The 19,286-nt window shown below is 56.4% G+C and overlaps 1 protein-coding gene across 1 annotated transcript; it reads right to left on the reverse strand.

The window, feature by feature from the left end:
- Positions 1-9,969: 9,969 nt before the first annotated feature.
- IGFBP3 (insulin like growth factor binding protein 3) lies at positions 9,970-17,373 on the reverse strand. Its single transcript, XM_042977379.1, has 5 exons — positions 16,849-17,373; positions 13,606-13,832; positions 12,790-12,909; positions 11,895-12,034; positions 9,970-11,171 (listed from the first exon to the last, which is right to left on the reverse strand). The coding sequence occupies exons 1-4, from the start codon at positions 17,255-17,257 to the stop codon at positions 11,909-11,911; spliced, it is 882 nt and encodes a 293-aa protein (XP_042833313.1). The 5' UTR covers positions 17,258-17,373; the 3' UTR covers positions 9,970-11,171; positions 11,895-11,908.
- Positions 17,374-19,286: the final 1,913 nt, after the last annotated feature.

A 19,286-nucleotide genomic window follows, 5' to 3' on the forward strand; every position in this document is an offset into this window, starting at 1 on the left:
GAGCTGAAACGTGTGTCAGTGATTGTTTTCAGGTGACCTAACGGGGGTGGTTGAGCCGTGCCGAGACAGGACTCGGTCTGTACACACAGATCTGAGCGAGCGTCAGTTTGCAGGGAGAGTTCGGTGCTGATCATGTGACCAGAGCTGCGCGTGGTGGTGTTACTCAGAGTTAAGATTGTCTGCGCAGTCAGACACACTTGCACGGGCCGACCTGGTCGGGACAAATACTGCACCCAGGGACACTGCGACTGCTGTAGACACTGGTTGGATGTACCTCTTTTGTTTCTGAAGTCCCTGTCACTCACCCCTCCTCACACAGCTTTGGTGGTTCAGGATCCCTGTCTGCTGCTGGCAGGTCTGCCCTTCCCCCACTCACCTCCTGGGGCCTGACCTCTGATGATCTGCCCCTTCCCTGCCTCCGTGAGCAGGCCAGGGTTCCCCCATCTTACATGAGGGACACCAATACTTCCTTCATTTCCCCTCCTCCCCTGCTGCCTCTGTCTTGTGCTGTCCCCGTCATCTGCAGGGTCTTTGGGGCTTCACTGTCTCAGGTGGGCACCCTGTTGGCCCCTTCGGTGTGGATGGCTGGGTCCTGAGCATGTGGGGCTTTTCTGCTCCTTGGATCCCTTGTTCCATCAACTATTCCTCACTTGCTTTTCCTGATTCTGCCCTGCACACTCTTCCTTCCATATCTCACCCACCCCCATGGGTCCCACCTGGCCTCTTGGCTGCCTCCACCCTGTCTCCTGGGAGGCCCCCTCCCTTGGCTGTGGGAAAAGGCAGAGTCTCCCTATCTCAACCCCCACCCTCTGCAGTCTGGCCTGCCCTCAGAGCCTCCCAGACCCCTCCCGTCAGTCCCCTTTCCTGCTCTTCCATTTGGGTCTCTCCCTCCACCCTGTGCCCCGTGGGTGCCATCCTCTCTCTGCCAAGCCCCCAGGAATGACCTGTGAACTCAGTATCCAATTTCATATTATCTTAAAAGACAATGGACACAAAATCCGCAACCAAACACTAGTAAGCTAAACCTGGCAACATATGAAAATATTAACGATTGAAATCATCCTGCACTTTGACTAAGTGGGATTTATCTCAGGAATGCAAGGTCATTCCAACATCCTAACAGCAATTAATGTAATAAATCATATCAATAGAATAAAAAACCAAGATCACATGGTCATCTCAACGGACTCAGGAAAAGTATTTGATAATACCCAATACCCTTTCACGGTAAAACAAAACCAAAGCAAACAAAATAAATCTCAACAGACAAAGCATAGAAAAAACTTCCTCAAGCTGACAAAAGGGAGCTAGGAAAATCCTGCAGCTGACAGTGTAGTTAATGGGGAAAAGTCTGTGTGCCTTCCCCCACAGACAGGAAACAAGGTAAGGATGTGTGCTCCCGCCACCTCAATTCAACATTCTACTAGAAGTTTTATCAGTTGGCAAGAACGATAAATAAAAGGTATTCAGATAAAGGCAAAATAGGACTACCTCTATCGAAGATGATATGATCTTACATACAGAAAATTCTAGATAATCCACTAAAAGACTATTCAGTGAGTTTAGCAAGGTTGCAGGATGCAAGATCAATATACAAAAATCAATTGTATTTCTGTACGCTTGCAACAAACAACCCCAAAATAAAATTTAGAAAACAATCTCACTCATTTTTTAGCGTTAAAAAAATAAAATACTTAGCGGTGCATTTAACAAAAGAAGCACAAAATAAAAACTACAAAATACCGTTGAAAGAAATTAAAGATCTAAATAAATGGAAAACATACCATATTCATGGAATAGAAGGCTTGACATTGTCAGCATTAAACACCCTCAACTAACCTACAGATTAAACACAATCCCTTCTGGAATCTTAGCTGACTTCTCTGTAGAAACTGACAAGCTGATTTTAAAGTTTACATGGAATTGCAAAGGGCCAAGAAAAGCCCAAATGATCCTGAGAAAGAACAAAGCTGTAGGATTCTACCTCTTGATTGCAAAACTTACTACAAAGCTATGGTAATCAGTGTTACTGGAGTAAGGACAGGCATATAGATCAATGCAATAGAAATGAGAGGCCATTAACAAACCCAAACACTGATGATTTTCAATGAGGGTTGGAAGACCATTTAATGAGGATAAAATAGGTTTTTTCAATAAATGTGGTTGGGAAAACTGGATAGTCACATGTAAAAGAATGACATTGGACCCCTACCTCACACTATATGGAAGATTAATTCAAAGTCAATAAAGACCTAAACATAAGAGCTAAAAATATAAAATTCTTAGAAGAAAACATAGCAGTAAGTCTTCATAACTTTGGACTTAACACAAGACTCTTAGATACAACACCAAAAACACAAGTGACAAAACTAAAAAGATAAATCAAATTTTACCAAAATTTAAAATTCCTGTGCTTCAAAGGCCACCATCAAGAAAGTAAAAGAAGAACCCATAGAATGGGGGGAAATAATTGCAAATTACAAATCTGATAACACTGGTATCTAGAATATATAAGGAATTCTGACAACTCAGTGGTAGATTTTTTTTAAATGTTTATTTTTGAGAGATCAGGTGGTTGAGGGGCAAAGAGAGAAGGAGAGAGAGAATCCTAAGCAGGCACCGTGCTGTCCGTGCAGAGACCAACAAGGAGCTTAAACCCATGAACCGTGAGATCATGACCTGAGCCAAAATCAAGAGTCGGATGCTTAACTGACTGAGCCCCCCAGGTGCCCCCTCAACTCCGTAGTGTGAAGACAACCCAATTCAAAAAATGAGCGAAATACGTCAATAGACTTTTCTCCAAAGGAGACACGCAAACAGCCAATTAGCCCATGAAAAGATGTTCAACATCATTAGTCATCAGGGAAACACAAATCGAAACCCCAGTGAGACACCACTTTGCACCCGTTAGGCTGGCTGTGGTCAAAACACCAGGTGACGAGTGCTGGTGGGGATGTGCAGAAGTCGTGCACCTCGAGGGTAGTCATGTAAAATGGTGCAACCACTTTGGAAACCAGTCTGGCAGGTCCTCCAATGATCAAACATAGAATTCCCATAGGACCCTGCAGTTCCCTTCCAGGTAGATAAATACACCAGAGAAGTGAAACATGTGTCCGCCAAACACTTGTGCCCGGGTGTTCTCAGATGCCTTATGTCTAATGGCCCGAAGGTGGAACTACCCAAGCTCGTCGGTAGCCGAATGCGAAAACCCAATATGGTGCATCCGTTGGCCGCAGAAAGGAATGAAGTATTGAAACACGCCACAACACGGAGGCACCTGGAAACAGTATGCTCAAAGAGACCTGTCATAAACCATCTCACATTACGTGATCCCGTTCATGTGAAAATCCACGACGGGGAAAGCGGCAGAGACCGCAAGTAGCTTGTGGTCTCGTAGGGTTGGGAAGAGGGGGCTGGCGGATAACAGCTAGAGGGCACAGGGGTTCTTATCAAGTGATGACAGTGTTCTAGAATGAGTGGGGACGACTCCACGTGTTGCTGTCGATACCGAATGGTGTGCTTTAAATGGGTGAATTGTGTGCTATGGGTTGTCTGTCTCCACAGAGCTGTTAAAAAAAGACTTTGTTGGGGGCCCGGGTGGCTCGGTCGGTTAAGCGTCTGACTCTTGATCTTGGCTCAGGTCATGATCTCACGGTTCGTGAGTTCGAGCCTCGAGTCGGGCTCTGTGCTGACAGCACGGAGCCTGTTTGGGATCTTCTCTCTCCCTCTCTCTCTGGCCCTCCCCCACTCGAGGTGTCTATCTCAAAAATAAATAAATAAACTTAAAAAAAAAAAAAGCTGACAGAGTTGGGCTGTAGGAAGAAGACTCGGGGGGCAGAGGCTGGATTCCAGGGGAGGCACAGGAGCCAGGAAGCCAGGTGGGAATGGCTGGGCACACGGTGGCTGCAGACATGCGGGGCCAGCATCTGGAGTCACCTGTGCTCACGGCCCCAGCTTCTCTCTCTGCTGTCTTTGAACCTGTGTTCATCAGCTTCAAGGCTGATCATAATCCCCGGGTGATAGCACACCCCCCTTGCGGGTCTGCGTTTGGCTGTCAAGAAGGGGTCCGTGGTCTCACCCTGCAACTTGAAAACCACCATTCGGGCAATAATTTATAGGGAACGCATTGCTCATGGCTTCACTGTGGATATAGTTGTACTTCATCTGTACTTATTTATTCAAGTATTTTTTCATTTTAGATGATTCTGGTTATTTTTTTTTTTTAAGGTTTACTTATTTCTGAGAGTGTGCAAGTGGGGCAGGGGCAGAGAGAGGGGGACAGAGGATCTGAAGCGGGCTCTCTGCTGACAGGAGTGAGCCTGACATGGGGCTCGAACTCATGAACTGCATGATCATGACCTGAGCCGAAGTTGGACGCTCAACCAACTGAGTCACCCAGGCCACCCCCATTTTTTTTTTTTTTACCATCCTAAAAATGTTCCCATGCAGCATGTGATTTTCAGAGACTTGGTTTCTGAACCTCACACGACAGAGTGATGTGTTGTGCATGTGGCTGCAAGAGGGGGACCCTGCAAATACACCCAGTTTATTCTTCCAAGCTCCTCTCAAGGGGAATTAGGTCATTTCCAGGTTTTCAAAAGTTGTTAAAAATTGATAATCCTCTGTGACTATTCACCGTTGTGTAGACTTACATCCAGCTGCGTTGGTAAATACCTTCCTTACTCACAGTAACTTACTTGCCTGCAGACTCTGTTATGGTTTCCATGTAAAGGATCAGAACATCTGCAAATCCCATGTCTTCTGATTGTTATGTCTCGACGTTTTTGTCTGTGCGAGCCACCCTCTCTCAGGCTGGTGAAGGAAGCGGTAAACTACTCCTAACATCTCCCCACCTCTGACTGTGCTTGGCGGGTTTGGTGTTTCCATGGTCACACATTATTGGGTAATGGCAGTCCTCTTATACTCTTAACTTATTCACAGTTTTTATTGTGTTGAGTTCTGTAAACTGCTCTTACAGTGTCTGTGTTAAAGTATTTCTCTTTTGGCTTTAACATACTCATGTGATTAGTTATATTTGCTCTATTTGTAGATTTTGTTTTCAAAAAAGTCTTTCTTTTTATGTTCATTTATTTTTGAGAGACAGAGAGAGACAAAGAGAGAGCAGGGGAGGGGCAGAGAGAGAGGGGAGACACAGAATCCGAAGCAGGTTCCAGGCTCTGAGCTATCAGCACAGAGTCCATCATGGGGCTCGAACCCACAGACTGTGAGATCATGACCTGAGCTGAAATCAGATGCTCAACCGACTGAGCCACCCAGATGCCCCGAGATTTTTAGAAAGTAATCTCTGTATCCAATGTGGAACTTGAAATCACAACCCTGAAATCAAGAGTTATATATTCCACTGACTGAGCCACCCAGGCACCCCCTGAGGCTTTCTTACCACCTGATACACGATCAACTTTTAACTGTTCTGTAGGTTCCTTGAGAAGGATGTGCCGTGTGTAATCTCCCCATGTGAATTGGATGGGTAAGCTGGTTAGTTTTGAGCTTCAAGATTTCCTAAATCCCTGCTAGCTTTTCTCTGGTTAGCTATCAATGAAAAGAGGGTAAACATTCGTGTGATCATATTAATTTTCAAATAAAACAGTTGAAAGCTGTCTCCTTAGGTGCCTGTGTGTTTAGAACGGAGTAAGGACTCCTGGCTAATTTATCTGTGTCATCCTGTGGTGACTTCCCTGCCTACAACACAACTGTCTTTGGTTTAACATCTATTTGTTCTGATGGGACAGCCGCTCTACTTTGTTTGAACAGCTTTTTCTGAACTCAATTTTCTACCCGTTAGCTCTTAGCCTTGTCTGTCGTAGTAAAACCTACCTTGACTTTTAGCTGGCGAATCCGCCTCTCTGTTTAACTGGCAAACGTTAACATCTGTTTATTTTTTATTTTATTATTATTTTATTTTATTTTTTTAAATGTTTTTATTTATTTTTGAAGGAGAGAGAGACAGAGCATGAGCTGGGGAGGAGCAGAGAGAGAGGGAGACATAGAATTTGAAGCAGGCTCCAGGCTCTGAGCTGCCAGCACAGAGCCCGATGCGGGGCTTGAACTCACGAACCGTGAGATCATGACCTGAGCCAAAGTCAGCCGCTCAACCGACTGAGCCACCCAGGCGCCCCCGTTAACATCTGTTTAAACTGGAGTCCCTCAATCTCGGCATTAGCGACATTTTTCTGGGATAATTCCCGGGGGCAGGGCTGTCCTGTTGTGGAAGTGGAGGCACATCCCAGGGTCCCCCTGCGAGACACCAGTACGCCCTCCGGTCATGACCCCTGGGGATGGGGCAGTGCCACCCTTGCTTGAGAATCACTGACTCACAGCTGAATCCTTTTCTGGCTTCTTGGTTTATTTCCACCACCACCCCCCCCCCCCTTCTTCTGTGTTTATGGCTCAGTTTTGTTGCTGGATCTAAGGCCCGGGGTGCCCACCGGGAAGGTAAGGAACGATGGTATTTGCTCCCCATCACTTGGTGGGTGTCTCGAATGCCGGGATTCCTTCTTTCCCCCACGAGGTCTTCCTCCAAAATGTTCTCGAAGTGCTTTTCTTTGGAGGTGTGCCTTCCAGAGCCTCAGTGCCCGGGAATATTTCTCCTGTCCTCACACTTAATGGCGGTGTGTCGGATATAAAACGCGATTCGCTGTCGCTCCTGTGTCCAGAGTTGTGACGACAGACTGTAGCATCCGCCCGACACTTGTTTCTGTGTCTGTGACCTGCCCCCCGCCCCTCTCTCAGAGCTTTGATATCTTAAGGATTCACCTTGATTTCTCCATCTGTGTTTTTAAGCTCTATGCCCCTGTGCGTTCCGTGGAGCCTGTCAACCTCAAGTCTTTCAGTTTTTTTCTTACACTGAGAAACGTTGGACGTCTGTGGTCTGGACGCGACGTCCCTGCTTCCAGCCTCCACTGGTGTCCACTGTTCCTTTTATGTCCCTGTTTCTGCTTCCGTGTAAGACGGGTCCTCAACTGTATCCTCAAGGACATCTTCGCTAGATAGCGGTTCTGTTCTGTGTTCCGTGTATTTGTTCTTTGTTTCAACTATTAGATAGCGCCTGCCCCTCGTGCCCTTCGGTGCCTTGTCTTTCCTCCGTCTCACGTTGTAAGTTAATACCTCCCTGGCTCTTCAAACCTGTGCTCCCACTGACAGTTGCAATTTTGTTTCCAGTGGAGACCATCTGCTTTTTTGTTACCTGTTGATATAATGGTGCTGCTCAAAGGTCTTGCAGCTGTGAACTCCCCCGCTGCCCAGGGCACTGCACCCCTGCCACGTGGGTCTGTGTCCCCGCCTGAAGCCCTGGTGGACCGAGACTCTGGGATCGTCATTCTGGGAGTCATCACTCGTAACGCCTGGCTGGGGGAGGAGCCTGGGGAGCAAACACTCCGGATGTCACCTCCCCGATGGCACCTGCCCGAGTGGAAGGGACACCCTGAGCTTGTAACGCTTCACTGCTCTACCAGGTGTCCCTGAACCTGTGGGGCGGGGCTGAGGGTTCCCAAGCAGTGGGGGCAGTGGTGGGGGCAGAGGGACAGCGACCCCTCTCCTGTGGCTGCTTCCTGCTCCACAAGGTGTCTCCGGGCACCCCCCCACACACACACCCTCCCGTTTAAAACAGCCTCAGGCTGCCGGCTCCCCGGGGGGACTCCTCAAGTGTCCAGTGACCTTGACATTCTCCTAGGACCCCTCCATGGCTGCCCGGAGGGACCTGCTTGCAGGTGTCCCCCACCTTAACTGTATGGAGATCCTGGTGTCCCTCCAAAACTGCCTCCTCCCGTTTGCTTCTTCAATTGGGGCGCTGTCTTGGGTAACTCAGTCTGTGTCCTTCTCAGCCCCCACATCCAGTCTGCAACTAGGGGGCCCTGTGTTCAAAATATGCCCCGACTGCACCTCTTGGGCCCCCAGGGGCAGCAGGGGTCTGGACGGCAGTGCTGGGCTGAGGCCTCCCTGTGCACAGCGGCCCAGCACTTTCCTCTGCGGCCACCCACCTACCTCCGACCTGGGCCCTGCGCACCCCCCACCCCCCACCTCCCACCCTCCTGTGCTGCTGGCTTGGTGGCCCCAGCACCAGGTGACTGCCCCCTGGCCTCCTTCCTTCGGTCCCATGACTCTTCCGTGTAAAACACAGAAAAGGAAAGGACGGGCCAATGAGGCCATGGGGCTCCCACACCCCTCACTGCGTCTCTGCAGAGCTCGGTCCCCACCAGCGGCACATCCCATGCACCAGTCTTGCCGGGTGTCTTTCTCGACAGGACCAGTGGTTTTACACATGTTGTTCACCACCCGCGGGCCCTGTCCCAGAACACACAGTGTAGACAGTCCTGGTTGAATTGGGGGCCAGGAGAGGCGACTGCCAGGGTTGGGAGAGTGCCACTCTGTGGGGGGGGGGGGAGGGGTGAGCCGTGGGAGCTGGGGCTGAGGGCTGGGGGAGTCGGGCTGTCACCTGAGCTACAGCAGCCCCGACTCCCAGGAGAGGCAGGCTTTTCCACATGGACAGGAATTCATTCGTGTCTCTCGGAAATTGTTGAAATTGCATGAAGTGCAAGTAAAACAAAGCCACTGCCTACATTTGTGCAACCAGGGCTGACATTGTGCTTTATTTCCCTCTAGCTGTGCACGTGTGTACGTGTGCCTGTGTGTGCTCTGTGGGCACGTGTGTATGTGTGTGTGCTCTGTGCGCTCACCTGTGGGCACGAGTCTGGAAGGAACGCTGGGCTCCAGGCGTCCGGCCACAGGAGCAGGACAGGGGCGTCTCTGGCCGAGTTGCCGCAGCACAGAAGCCCCCTTCCCATGCCCTCCTCATTCGTGACTCATTCTTCCATGTGTGGGTGTGCTGCTGCGACCCCGGAGGGTGCTGGGGCGGCTGTGTCCCTGGGCCCGGTGGGGCACACGGCCAGGCACGCTCATTTCTATGAGTGTTTGGGGGACAGTGGCTGGGGTGTGGGGGGAGCTGAGGGCGGGGGCAGGGAGTGGGCACAGGATGGAGGCTGAGGGGGACACACGATGCTGCGCTCCCCACAAGGCAGCCCGGGGCCCGGAGGTGGCGTCACACGCAGCCCACAGCGCCTGAGGGGCCTGCTGAGCTCCTGTCCCCGATTCCTACACCTGCCAGACTGGTGCACCTCACGGCCCCCTGAAACCTGCTGTCCCCATGGGCTTGCTGTCCTCACCAGCTCCTTCCCCTCGGGGTCAGCACTGTGCAGGGACAGCCCCCACCCACCCGTGGCCTGTCCCCCTGCCCCACAGGCCACCCCTGAGCTCCTTTGTGCTATGACAGCTCCAGAGCTCCAGGCCAGCCCGCGCAGCAAGGCCCTATCCTAGATGCTTCTTTAGTGGGTTAGTAATGGCTCTAAACAGCCAGTTCTGTGACATGTGGTTCATCCTTCTGCACCCGGGGGCTCCTGCTCAGAACTGGGACTGGCCGGCTCCTGTCAGGGCTGCTGAGGGGGGCGCCTGCCAGCATCTCGGGGTCTCGTCTCCTCCTGCCTCATCCACTGCCCTCCAGGCAGGGGCTCAAAGGGTCATGGGAGAGGTGGTCCAGGGTGGGTTCCCCCGCCCAGTGGTGAACACTACCCGATGGGATCAGGTCAGCAGGGAACACCACCTAAATGCAGTGAGGAGCATCGGCCACCTGCTGGGCACGCCCTCGGCAGAAACGGGGCCACGATCCGCCTCCTAGGCTGCAGGTTCCCATCGGGTGTGGTCTGATGCCACTGTGGGGCCAGCAGAGGCCTGGGTGGGGGGGCTCGCTGGGGTTTCCCCCGTCCCGGGTATCCCCCCCCCCCCACCCCCCGGGGCGGACTGGCAAAGGCATTTGTTAACAGACACTTGCTCTGTGCTCAGGACATCTTCCCCACTCTGCATTATCTCACTAGTGACACAAAGCCCAGGGTCAGTCACTAACACAGGGCAGGGGGGGTTCTTTATGGTAAAAACTTTATTTACTATTTATAAATACAATGCAAGACAAACTTTTCAAAAATACCTTTTTTTTTCCAAAAACTTAATTAAAAAAATAAAGGAAAGCTAATAGGTAGGCAGAAGGTTTTGAGACCCCTTTGTGTTCTCAAGGAGGCCGTGAGCCACCCGTGTGACCACCCGGGGCATCCCCCCCCCCCCACCCCCGCTCGCCTGCCAGAGCTCTGCTTCCCGGTGGAGGCTGTGTTTCCCACTCTTCTCTAGTGTCTCGTCTATGATGATCTCGCACGGGTTCTAGCGTATCTGGGGAACAGCTCGTGGAGAACATACTTCCTCTGCGCCCATGTGTGACTTAGGGGGGACGAGGCCAAGTGTGGGGGGCGTGCCCCCAGCGTCCCCGACAAGCCATCTGTCTTTGTAGGTAATAAAACCGTTTTTACTCTTTTTACATTGTGCCAAGGAGGACAAAGGCGAGAGAATAAAATAAACATCCTTTGCCTTTACAGAGCTTGTCAAAAAAACAAAAAACTCTCTTTCTGGAATTGCTGAACCGGAAAACGCTATTTTCTGCGGTCATCAAAGAACGTTGCTCTCATTCCAGGGGAGTCCTGCTGCCCCGGTCCCCCACCCCTGCAGCCGGCAGCAAAGGCCAGTCACCCCCCTACCCCCGCGTGTCTCTGGAGTTGTTCCCTAGAACATTCTGGGTCTTTTTCCTCTTTTTTTTTTTTTTACACGTGAGACTCCACCTGTGCTCTCTGCCAGTTCCCCAGGACAGGCCACCTGCAGGTTTGCAAGATCTCTGTCGCCGGAGCCGGGACGTCCAGACAGCAGGGTGTGGGGTCCCCATTCTTGCAGAACAGAGGCCGAGTGGGGACGGATCGTGCACTCTACAGAGGTAACAACTGCTCGGTCGGTCTTGAAGCGGAGGGCCAGCCGTGCTGGCGGACAGGTGGGGACAGCCCCCGGGGACAGGCGGGGTCCGGCCGCGCTGTGCTTGACTTACACAAATTTTTAAAGGAAGCAAGAGGAAAGGCCAAACTGCGTCTCACAGACTCCCGGGGAGCGCAAGGGGCTCCAGTCCACCATCCAGAAGAACCCTAGCGCTGCAAACATCTCTTTCTAAACTTTGGTTATAAGAAAAATCAATTCACCACAAAAAGAAATATAAATTGGGGCTGTAGCCAGCTGATCATGTCCTTGGCGGTCTCTTGTGCAAAATAAGGCGTTTCTGAGCTCCACGTGAACTAAAACAGACAGAGAAACAGGTTGAAATAACTCCCCCACGTCAAAAGGCTCGATTCCTGCCCTGAGATAACGGGATTCAAGACCCAGGCAGCCGGCACGTCGGGGGGGGGGGGGGTTGGTGGCTTGTCCCACACACCCAGCAAAGCAAAGAGCACCTGCCAGTGGGGACATGCTGGTGGAGTCCCCCGTCCCCCAGAATCGTGACTTCTGTCTTTCCCACTGGAAGGGAAACAAACGTAACTCGACAGGGAAATTTCCTCTATTTACTTCGATTTCTCTTGAGGAGACCAAACACTCTGTTTTCCCCAACGGCCCTCTCGCTTATTAAGAGAGAAAATAGTATCGAACAGGACGGCATTCTTGAAAGGCAGGGTTTAAAAATCTCATTTTTGTGTTACAATCACAGGCTGTCGGAATATCCCCGACATGTTTTACAGAAAAGAACAGCCACGCCACTGAGTCGGAAGCATGTTCCTAGAGCAAGTCCCTGTGGATCAGATAGCCGCCAGGAAGGTAAACCACCCATAGCCGGCGGGAAAAGCTCACTTTTGGAATTCCCTGCATGTGTGTGAACGTAACACGTCCAAGATCCTTCAAGCGAGGGAAGGGGCCTTGGAGACACCCTGACCTCAGACCCCGGTTCCCTGGGCTGTGCCCTGCGGAAGGGTCTGTCCCCTGCTCCCGAGACGCTGGGGCCCCCGAGCCCAGGCCCCCAGGCTTACGTGGTGAGCAGTGTCTACTTGCTGTCCATGCTGTAGCAGTGAACGTCACCCTTCCCCCTGGCGTCGAAGCCCGGCAGCGGCTGCCCGTACTTGTCCACGCACCAGCAGAAGCCTCGCTTCCTGCCCTTGGATGGGCGGCACTGTGGGAGGGAGCAGGGGACACAGTGAGCCCGGAGGCGCCACCACGGGGTCCCGACCCATGGAGGCTCTCTCAGGGCCCTCTGCGCTTGCGTGTAGGAGTGAGTCCTCCAGAAAGGCAGGGCCAGGGCAGTTCTGTGTCCCTCGGACCTGGGGACTGGGGCACACATCCCCCAGTGCACCTGCGTCCCAGGGCGCACGGCAGCTCGGAGTGCGCGTGTCCCAGACCACACGCCAAGAGGCCCACCCGGGTTCTCGGTGTGGGTCTGCTGAGCGAGTGACCAATGGGGACGAACGGGGAGCAGAAGTGCTGCTGGTGAGCGGGAACAAGGGTGAAGGTGAGATGGTGGCCAGGGCAGACGGGCCGTGGGACCGAAGCCAGGGCCACAAGCACTTTGGCGGCGGCCTCGCGAATCCTGCAGATCCGGTGGGGCTGTAATGTAGTACCAGACCCACAGAGACGCACTTATCATGGCTTCAAGTAACAATGCTGCCCACGTGTCAGGACCACTGGGCGGGATGGGCCGGGGGGGGGGGTGTCTCAGGGACACTGTTTGGCCCGCGACCTCACGTCCCTATGATGGTTATTCACAATGTCACCCCTGACACAGTGCAGCTGTGTCCCTGTGCTGTCACACTTAACCAAGGGCCCGGGGGGGGGGGGGGGACGGGGACAGCACACTGCCGTGGGTGGGGGGAGGGCACATCGGCCTCCCGTGGGCATCGGGCATGGGATACTCGTGAGGACGCCACTCACCTGCTTTTTCTTGTAGAAGCCCTTCCTGTCGCAGTTGGGGATGTGGATGCCCCTGGGGCTGAGCGTGTCCAAGAACTTGAGGCGGTTCAGGGTGTCCTCCACCTCCCGGCGGCAGGGCCCCTGGGTGGGGGGAGAGCCATGGGTCACTCGGGAGCGCTGGCGGCCTCATGCAGCCCCGCACACCCTCCGAGGGACCTGCCGTGCCATTCTCACGAGGACCCTGACTGTGGCTCCCTGTCGTGAGGTCCCCTGAGCAAGGCCTGGGGACAGAGTCACCGCAAGTCAGAGACCAGGCTCACAAAATACCGCCAGCCTCACGGACCATCTCTGTGCAGGGCACTGGGGTGCTCCTGCTCATGTCATCCACCTAGACCCCCAGAAGTTCCCCATGGAGGGAAGAGTCACCCAGTGCCTGGGGCTGGCATCCACTGCCCCCTAGGAGGGGGGAGGAGAAGAGGGAGGAGGGGGGAAGAGGAGGGAGGGAAAAGGAGGGGGAGGACACAGGAGGAGGGAGGAGAGGGAAGAGGGAGGAGGAGGGAGGAAGGGAAAGCAGCGGGGGAGGAGGGGGAAGAGGAGCAGGAGGGGAGGAGAGGGACTGGGAGGAGGGGGAAGAGCGAGGAGGGGGAGGAACGGAAAGCAGCGGGGGAGGAGGGGTAGGAGGGGGAGAAGGGAGGAGGGGGAGGAGAAAGGAGGAAGGAGCAGGAGGGGAAGGAGGAAGGAGGGGGAGGAGGGGGGAGGAGGGGGAAGGAGCAGGAGGGGAAGGAGGAAGGAGGGGGGAGGAGGGAGAAGGCGGAGGAGACAGAGGAGGGCGCTCACATATTCCGTCTCCCGCTTGGACTCGGAGGAGAAGTTCTGGGTGTCGGTGCTCTGGGACTCGTAGTCCAGCTTGTAGCGCTGGCTGTCCTTGGCGTGGCCCTTCTTGATGACATCCATCTTGGTGTGCAGGGGCTGGAGCTTGGTGTCAGGCAGCCGGTGTGCGCTGGGGAAGGGCTGGCCCTGCATGCTCCCCGCACTGTGCTCCTCCTCCGACTCGCTGCTGTTTCCTTGAAAAGTGCAAGGGACACGCAGATGTGACGGCCACCCACAGTCAGCGGTCTTTTCAAAACCTGACCGTGGCCACCGAGCCACAGCTAAGTGGAGATGTCATTCAGCGATTCCAAAGAACCTTGAAACTCCAGGTACTGGCAGCAGAGGGCAGTCACTGCGGCCCAGGAAGCCCGCTTTCTAAAATGGAATCTGGGGGTGCCCAGGTGGCTCAGGTCACAGTCTCATGGCTGGGGCTTCAAGTCCCATGTCGGGCTCTATGCTGACAGCCTGGAGCCTGCATGGCATCCTCTTTCCCTCTCTCTCTCAAGTTAAGTGAACTTACAAAAAATACAAATAAAGACACTGGAATGTGCCGACTGCACAAGTCGGTGCAGCGCAGGCCTCTCCCAGCCCAGCTGGCAGGGCTTGATACCGTCCACCAGCAGGGGGTGCACCTCCGACCCCGCAGGCTACCCCAGGGCAGCCTCCCGGGCCTGGGGACCTGCGCTTCTGTCCCCACCAACGCCCCGCTGAGTCCAAGGCGCCAGGTGGGGGCAGCAATCTGCAGGTGACAAGCCCCAGGGCCTCTGATCCCAGCGCTGCCTCATGCCACCAGGCAAAACCAGCTCCCCTCAGAGGCCGGCTAGGTCCCCTGGCTCTGGGCGTGTTTGGTGGTGTGCCACTGGTGCCCTGGTCCCATCTGTCACTGTCCATGCAGGGGCTGGGGCGCCCAGAGGAGCTGCACAGACCCCACGCGGGCCGGAGCCCTCCGTCCCTGAGAAGGACCCCCTCCCTAGCTGCCTCTGCGACCGGCGCCCTGACGCCCGTGCCCGTGCTGGACCATCTGCTGTGTCACTGGGATTTGGATGCGGAGCCAGACGCTGTCTGGGGTCCTTTTCCAGGATGGTGGGGGCGGGGGTGGCTATGGGGGAGCCTTTGGTAGGTCATCAGCAAGCAGTGCTAGGGTTTCCCTCCCGGGAGGGGGTGCTTGGGCCGCTGTCTGGTCCAGAATCTACCACCCCTGGGGTCCCCAGCGCCCTGCCGCCCAGGGGCCAGCCCCATGTGGTGACGCCCTGCGGCTCTAGGTGTCAGGAACACAGGCCTCCCTGAGGCTGGCCAGAGGACCCAGTGAACAGCTAGATTCCGTGCTCTCCGTGGGACGCGCCCAGGGCAGGTGCACTCCCCTGGGGCTCAGGGAACACTCTCTCCCAGGCTCCACTTCCTCACCCGGGAAGAGCGAGCCCCAGTGGGTGAGGGGAGGAGCTGCCGAGCTCCCAATGGGTCTGGCGTCTGGGGCAGCGGAGCCGGACAGACTCCTCAACAGGTAGAATTTGGTTTCAATTTCCTTGAACCTTAGGGCTTTTTTTCCCCTTCTTTTCCAGGGAACTGCCGGTAACAAAGGAGATGCTAAGAATATGTAAATAAACATATCTGCATTTCTTTTCCAAGAACTGAGTAGTTTCTGAAACCTCCCAGGTTTTCTTTATCATGCCTGCTGACGTCGGCAAGAACAGAAAACCTCGGAATTTAAGCAACAGACGGTCTTAACTTCTGGCTGCCACTTAAACTCCCCTCCCCCCACGGGTCTCCTCAAATTGTAGATCTTTTTGTCGCTTTACAGTGAAGCGTGTCAACCAATACTGTGGTGCTCCTACGTAGTAATCCCAACGCCCACCGCAGCCTAACCAAGCACAGCCGTGTCCAGAGGAACGTGAAGTCACCGTCTGCCCAGAAAGCACATTAGGAAAATAAAGTGCACACAAGCAAATGACCTCATTGCCCTGACAGACCCATCCAGCGATTTTAGGTCCGCTGGCTAAAACGGTGCACGTTTTAGGCAACCGGACTTTTGGGTTTCCACCAATCCTGGAATGGTGTCCGTGTCTCCGGGATCAACGGAGCCAGCCCTGCCTCCAGAGACAGAGCCTCACCCCTGCGTGCAAGTGTGCAGAACTGAAATCATAAAGGGTCTCAGAAACTTCGCTCACAGAACCGGGAGGGTGGCCGACCCTGCTGAGATTTGGAGGAAGAGCCGCGGACTCCGCTTACACTTCTTCTCCAAGGGAACAACTCATGTCCCTCACAGAGCCCCGCGCCTGACCGCGGGCGAGCCCGTGGAGTCACTCTGCAAAACGTTAGGTTTTGTCCTCTTGGGCCCCCCCATTAGCGGGACCCCATCCCTTCCACTTCGGAATAAGTGCAAACAGTCCTGAGGCTGACTCCACCCCCCTCACCATCACTGAAATTCTCCGAGTCCACATCCCCGCAGTACCCGCACCTGGCCTCGGTCTGGGGCCACCCACGCACGGGGGGCCGGGGCGGCGCCCAAGGGGGACGATGCGGGGCGTGGCAACCGGGTTCAGCACTCACTTTCCTCCCTGCCTCGGGACCCTGGAGAGTCACCTCTTTCTGAACGTCAAGTTCCCAAACGCGAAAGATACAAGTACCGGATTCCCACCTTACAGTCTCCCGCACACCGCGAGACGGTCTCCAGCACACCGCGAGACACGTCGTTGCTTCGCAAGCCGTAGGTCTGTGCCAATGTTGCCATCTTAGAGACGGACACCATTTCCCACAACGTGCCCGCCCACCCATCCCCAGTCCAAACCAGCCCCGACCACCTCCCTGCTCCCCCGGCTCCCGCCGCATCCTTGGCACAAGCACGCTGGCTCCCGGTTTGGGGGACGCGGAAGCCGCGTTCCGGAGGTGGGCCGCACCGTCCCAGCCCACGTCCCGCGCTGCGTCCGCACCAAGAGCGGGAACATGCTCCCGGGCACGGGGTCGGTCCGTGACCGCCCCCTCGGCTCCGCTCCCTCGCAGCCACAGAACCTTTGACCCAGTTTTGCCGAAAGCGCTCGGCAATTTGCAGGCGCTCTGCCCTCCGAGAACGTGGCGCGCGGAGGGCCGGCTGCGGGGCGGGCCTCGGGCGAGCGTCCTGCCTCGCGGGGCCGGGTGTCTCCGCGCACACACAGCACCCGGGGCGGGGAGAGCAGGGGGTCCCCCGCGGCCGCGCACCCGGCGCGGGAGGCTCACCTGGCGCGGGCGGCGCGGGCAGCAGGTAGGCGCGCAGGCGGCCGGCGGCGCTGGCGTTGGTGCAGAGCCCGCGGCCGTCCAGCAGCGCCTGCAGCGGGCGCGGCTCGCCGGGCGGCGGCTGGCAGCGGAGGCCAGCGCCGCAGCGCTCGGTGTAGACGCCGCACGGCTGGCCCTCGCGCAGGGCGCACGTCAGGCAGCAGCCGCAGCCGGGCTCCCGCACCAGCTCGGAGCACGCGGACGCGGCGGGCGGCGGCGCGCACTGGGCCAGAGCGCGCGCGTCGCAAGGCTCGCAGCGCACCACGGGGCCCGCGCCCGCCGCGCCCGCGCCGGCCCGAGCCGCCGGCGGCCCGCGGAGTAGCGCCAGCGCGGTCAGCGCCGCGACCCAGAGCGCGGGGCGCGCCCGCTGCATGGCGCCCACGGCGAGGGCGCGCTGCTCGGCCAGCCGGGGCGCGCGGGGACCGGGCGAAAGCGCGCGGCTCGAGGCTGCGGGAGCAGGGTAGGCGGTGGCCGGTGCTCCGCGCTGCGCCGTCCTTTTCTCGTCTGGGAGGCTCGGGCGCGCCGGCCGCTATATAGAAGCCGGTGGCCGAGGACACGCCCCGGAACGGCGCGCGGGTGGGGGGAGAGGGGGCGGGCCCGCGCGCACTAGGCTCCGGGGCCCGCGCGGCGCCCCGGGCAGCCGGGCGGCCGGGTGGCCGGGCAGGGGCGGGGGCGCGCAGCGCGCGGCCGCCCAGGCACCTGCTCCACGCGCGCACTCCGGCCCCAACGCCACCCCGCCGGCCGCGGGCACTGGGCAGCCCCGCCACCCCGCTGTTCCCGGCGCCTCCGGCCACCCCGACGCCGCCGCCCGTCTGCCTGCGGGTCTGGGTGAGGCCGCCCCGCCGAGAGCTGGTGTCGGGGACACTGGCGTGCTCGCTCCGCCCCGGGTGTACTTCGCAAAGCTTTGCAAAATTTAAGTCCTCGGGTCGGGACAGTCGTGGGACGTGTCTGAGTTAGGATACTCGATTTGCATCGAGGTCTCTGGTTCTGTCTGCACGCGTGGGGCCGTTTGCACTAGCCCCCCCACGCCCACCCCCACCCCCCGGGACGTACAGGTGCGCACGTGGTCCCCACCCGGTTCAGGCCCGCTCCTCAAAGCGGTGCAGCCTCACTGGGTGTTTCCTGCCAAGTCCCCAGCTGGCAAAGGGGGCTGGCAGCGAGTGGGTCCTTAGGAGACTTGCCAGAGATTGACGTCACCACTGTTCCTGTCGGAGGGACGCTCCCTGATTATGTTTTCACATGGAGTTTATTTACATCCATCACAAGAAAATAATTAAAAGAATAAGGCGGGCACCGCCGAGGTGTATTTAATAACCGAATAGGCCTCACAGTTGGTTACTTTTACTACCGTTTTCCGGGCCGCATTGTACTGGGTTGCCTCGGGTCCGCTGGAGTGGAGAGTGTCTGGGATTCTCGCTTCCCTGTGCAATCTAAACCCTGTGCACCAGCGTGGAAGTCCCAGGGCGCAATTGCGCCCGGGAGGTCGCGCTCCGGCCCGGTGGTTTCAAGTGTCTGCGCGCCCCTTCCCTCGGTGGCCAACAGAGGGCGCCAGTGGTCCAGGCTTGAATCGACAACGACCAGGTCCAAGGCTCTTCTGCCAAGAGCAAGTGGGTCAGCAATGCAAACCGAAGAGACCCCCGCGGGAAGGGGCTTTCCTGGACTCTCTCGGAAATGGATACTTGCCCTAGGAGGTGGGTAGGTATCTTGGAGGAGCGTTTTGCAGTTTGCAGTAGAAACTGCCCCTGGGGACCCCCGTGCGTTCCCCCCTCCAGCCCGGCCCGCCCCCTGCGGGGCTGTGGGCGAAGCCAGCGCGCACCCACAGTCTCTCTGCCCTGCCGTGTGTAGGTGCGCACATGGGTAGGTGTGTGCGGGCTCCCTTTAGAATTGGGGACCGATGTACTCTTGGCATATAGACATAAAGCAGGAGTAATACTTGCTCCACAGGAAGAGAGAGCTGGAATGCGCAGAGGGGCCTGCGTCCCCAGCCCCGCGGAGGCACAGCCACCCTCTCACTCCAGCGCGCAGGCTGTGCGGACTCGTCCAGGTTACCGCACACCGTGCGTCACCTCCTGGCTGCCCCCCGCCCCCATCCCTCCTTGTAGCTGCGTGTTATCTCCCTCAGCCTCCCAGAACAGGGTCTCGAATTGCATTGGAAAATTAGAGGAAGCAAAAAACAAACAAAAATCCCTCCGGGTTGGTTGCACGACTCCTTTCCTATCCACGGAGACCTGGATTCTGAAACAGCCGGCTGCGCAGCCAGATTCCTGAGCCTCTGTGTTTAGGCCAGTGTCACCAGGCAGTGTGGCCCTTTTGCAGCGCTGCCATCCGAGTGTGGTCGGAAAGCGCAGGGAGGACACCCGGGTCCTCCCCTGGTCCTGGGCTTCCCAGCACCCTCCCCCCAC

Source organism: Panthera tigris, chromosome A2, assembly GCF_018350195.1.
Source record: "Panthera tigris isolate Pti1 chromosome A2, P.tigris_Pti1_mat1.1, whole genome shotgun sequence".
In the NCBI taxonomy this organism is placed as follows: domain Eukaryota; kingdom Metazoa; phylum Chordata; class Mammalia; order Carnivora; family Felidae; genus Panthera; species Panthera tigris.

Coding starts and splice junctions, on each gene's coding strand:
- IGFBP3 (XM_042977379.1), bottom strand. CDS start 17,257: ATGCAGCGGGCGCGCCCCGCGCTCTGGGTCGCGGCGCTGACCGCGCTG. Junction 13,833..16,848: donor GCCCGCGCCGCCCGCGCCAG/GTGAGCCTCCCG, acceptor GCACTTTTCAAG/GAAACAGCAGCGAGTCGGAG. Junction 12,035..12,789: donor GCTTCTACAAGAAAAAGCAG/GTGAGTGGCGTC, acceptor TCCCTCCCACAG/TGCCGCCCATCCAAGGGCAG.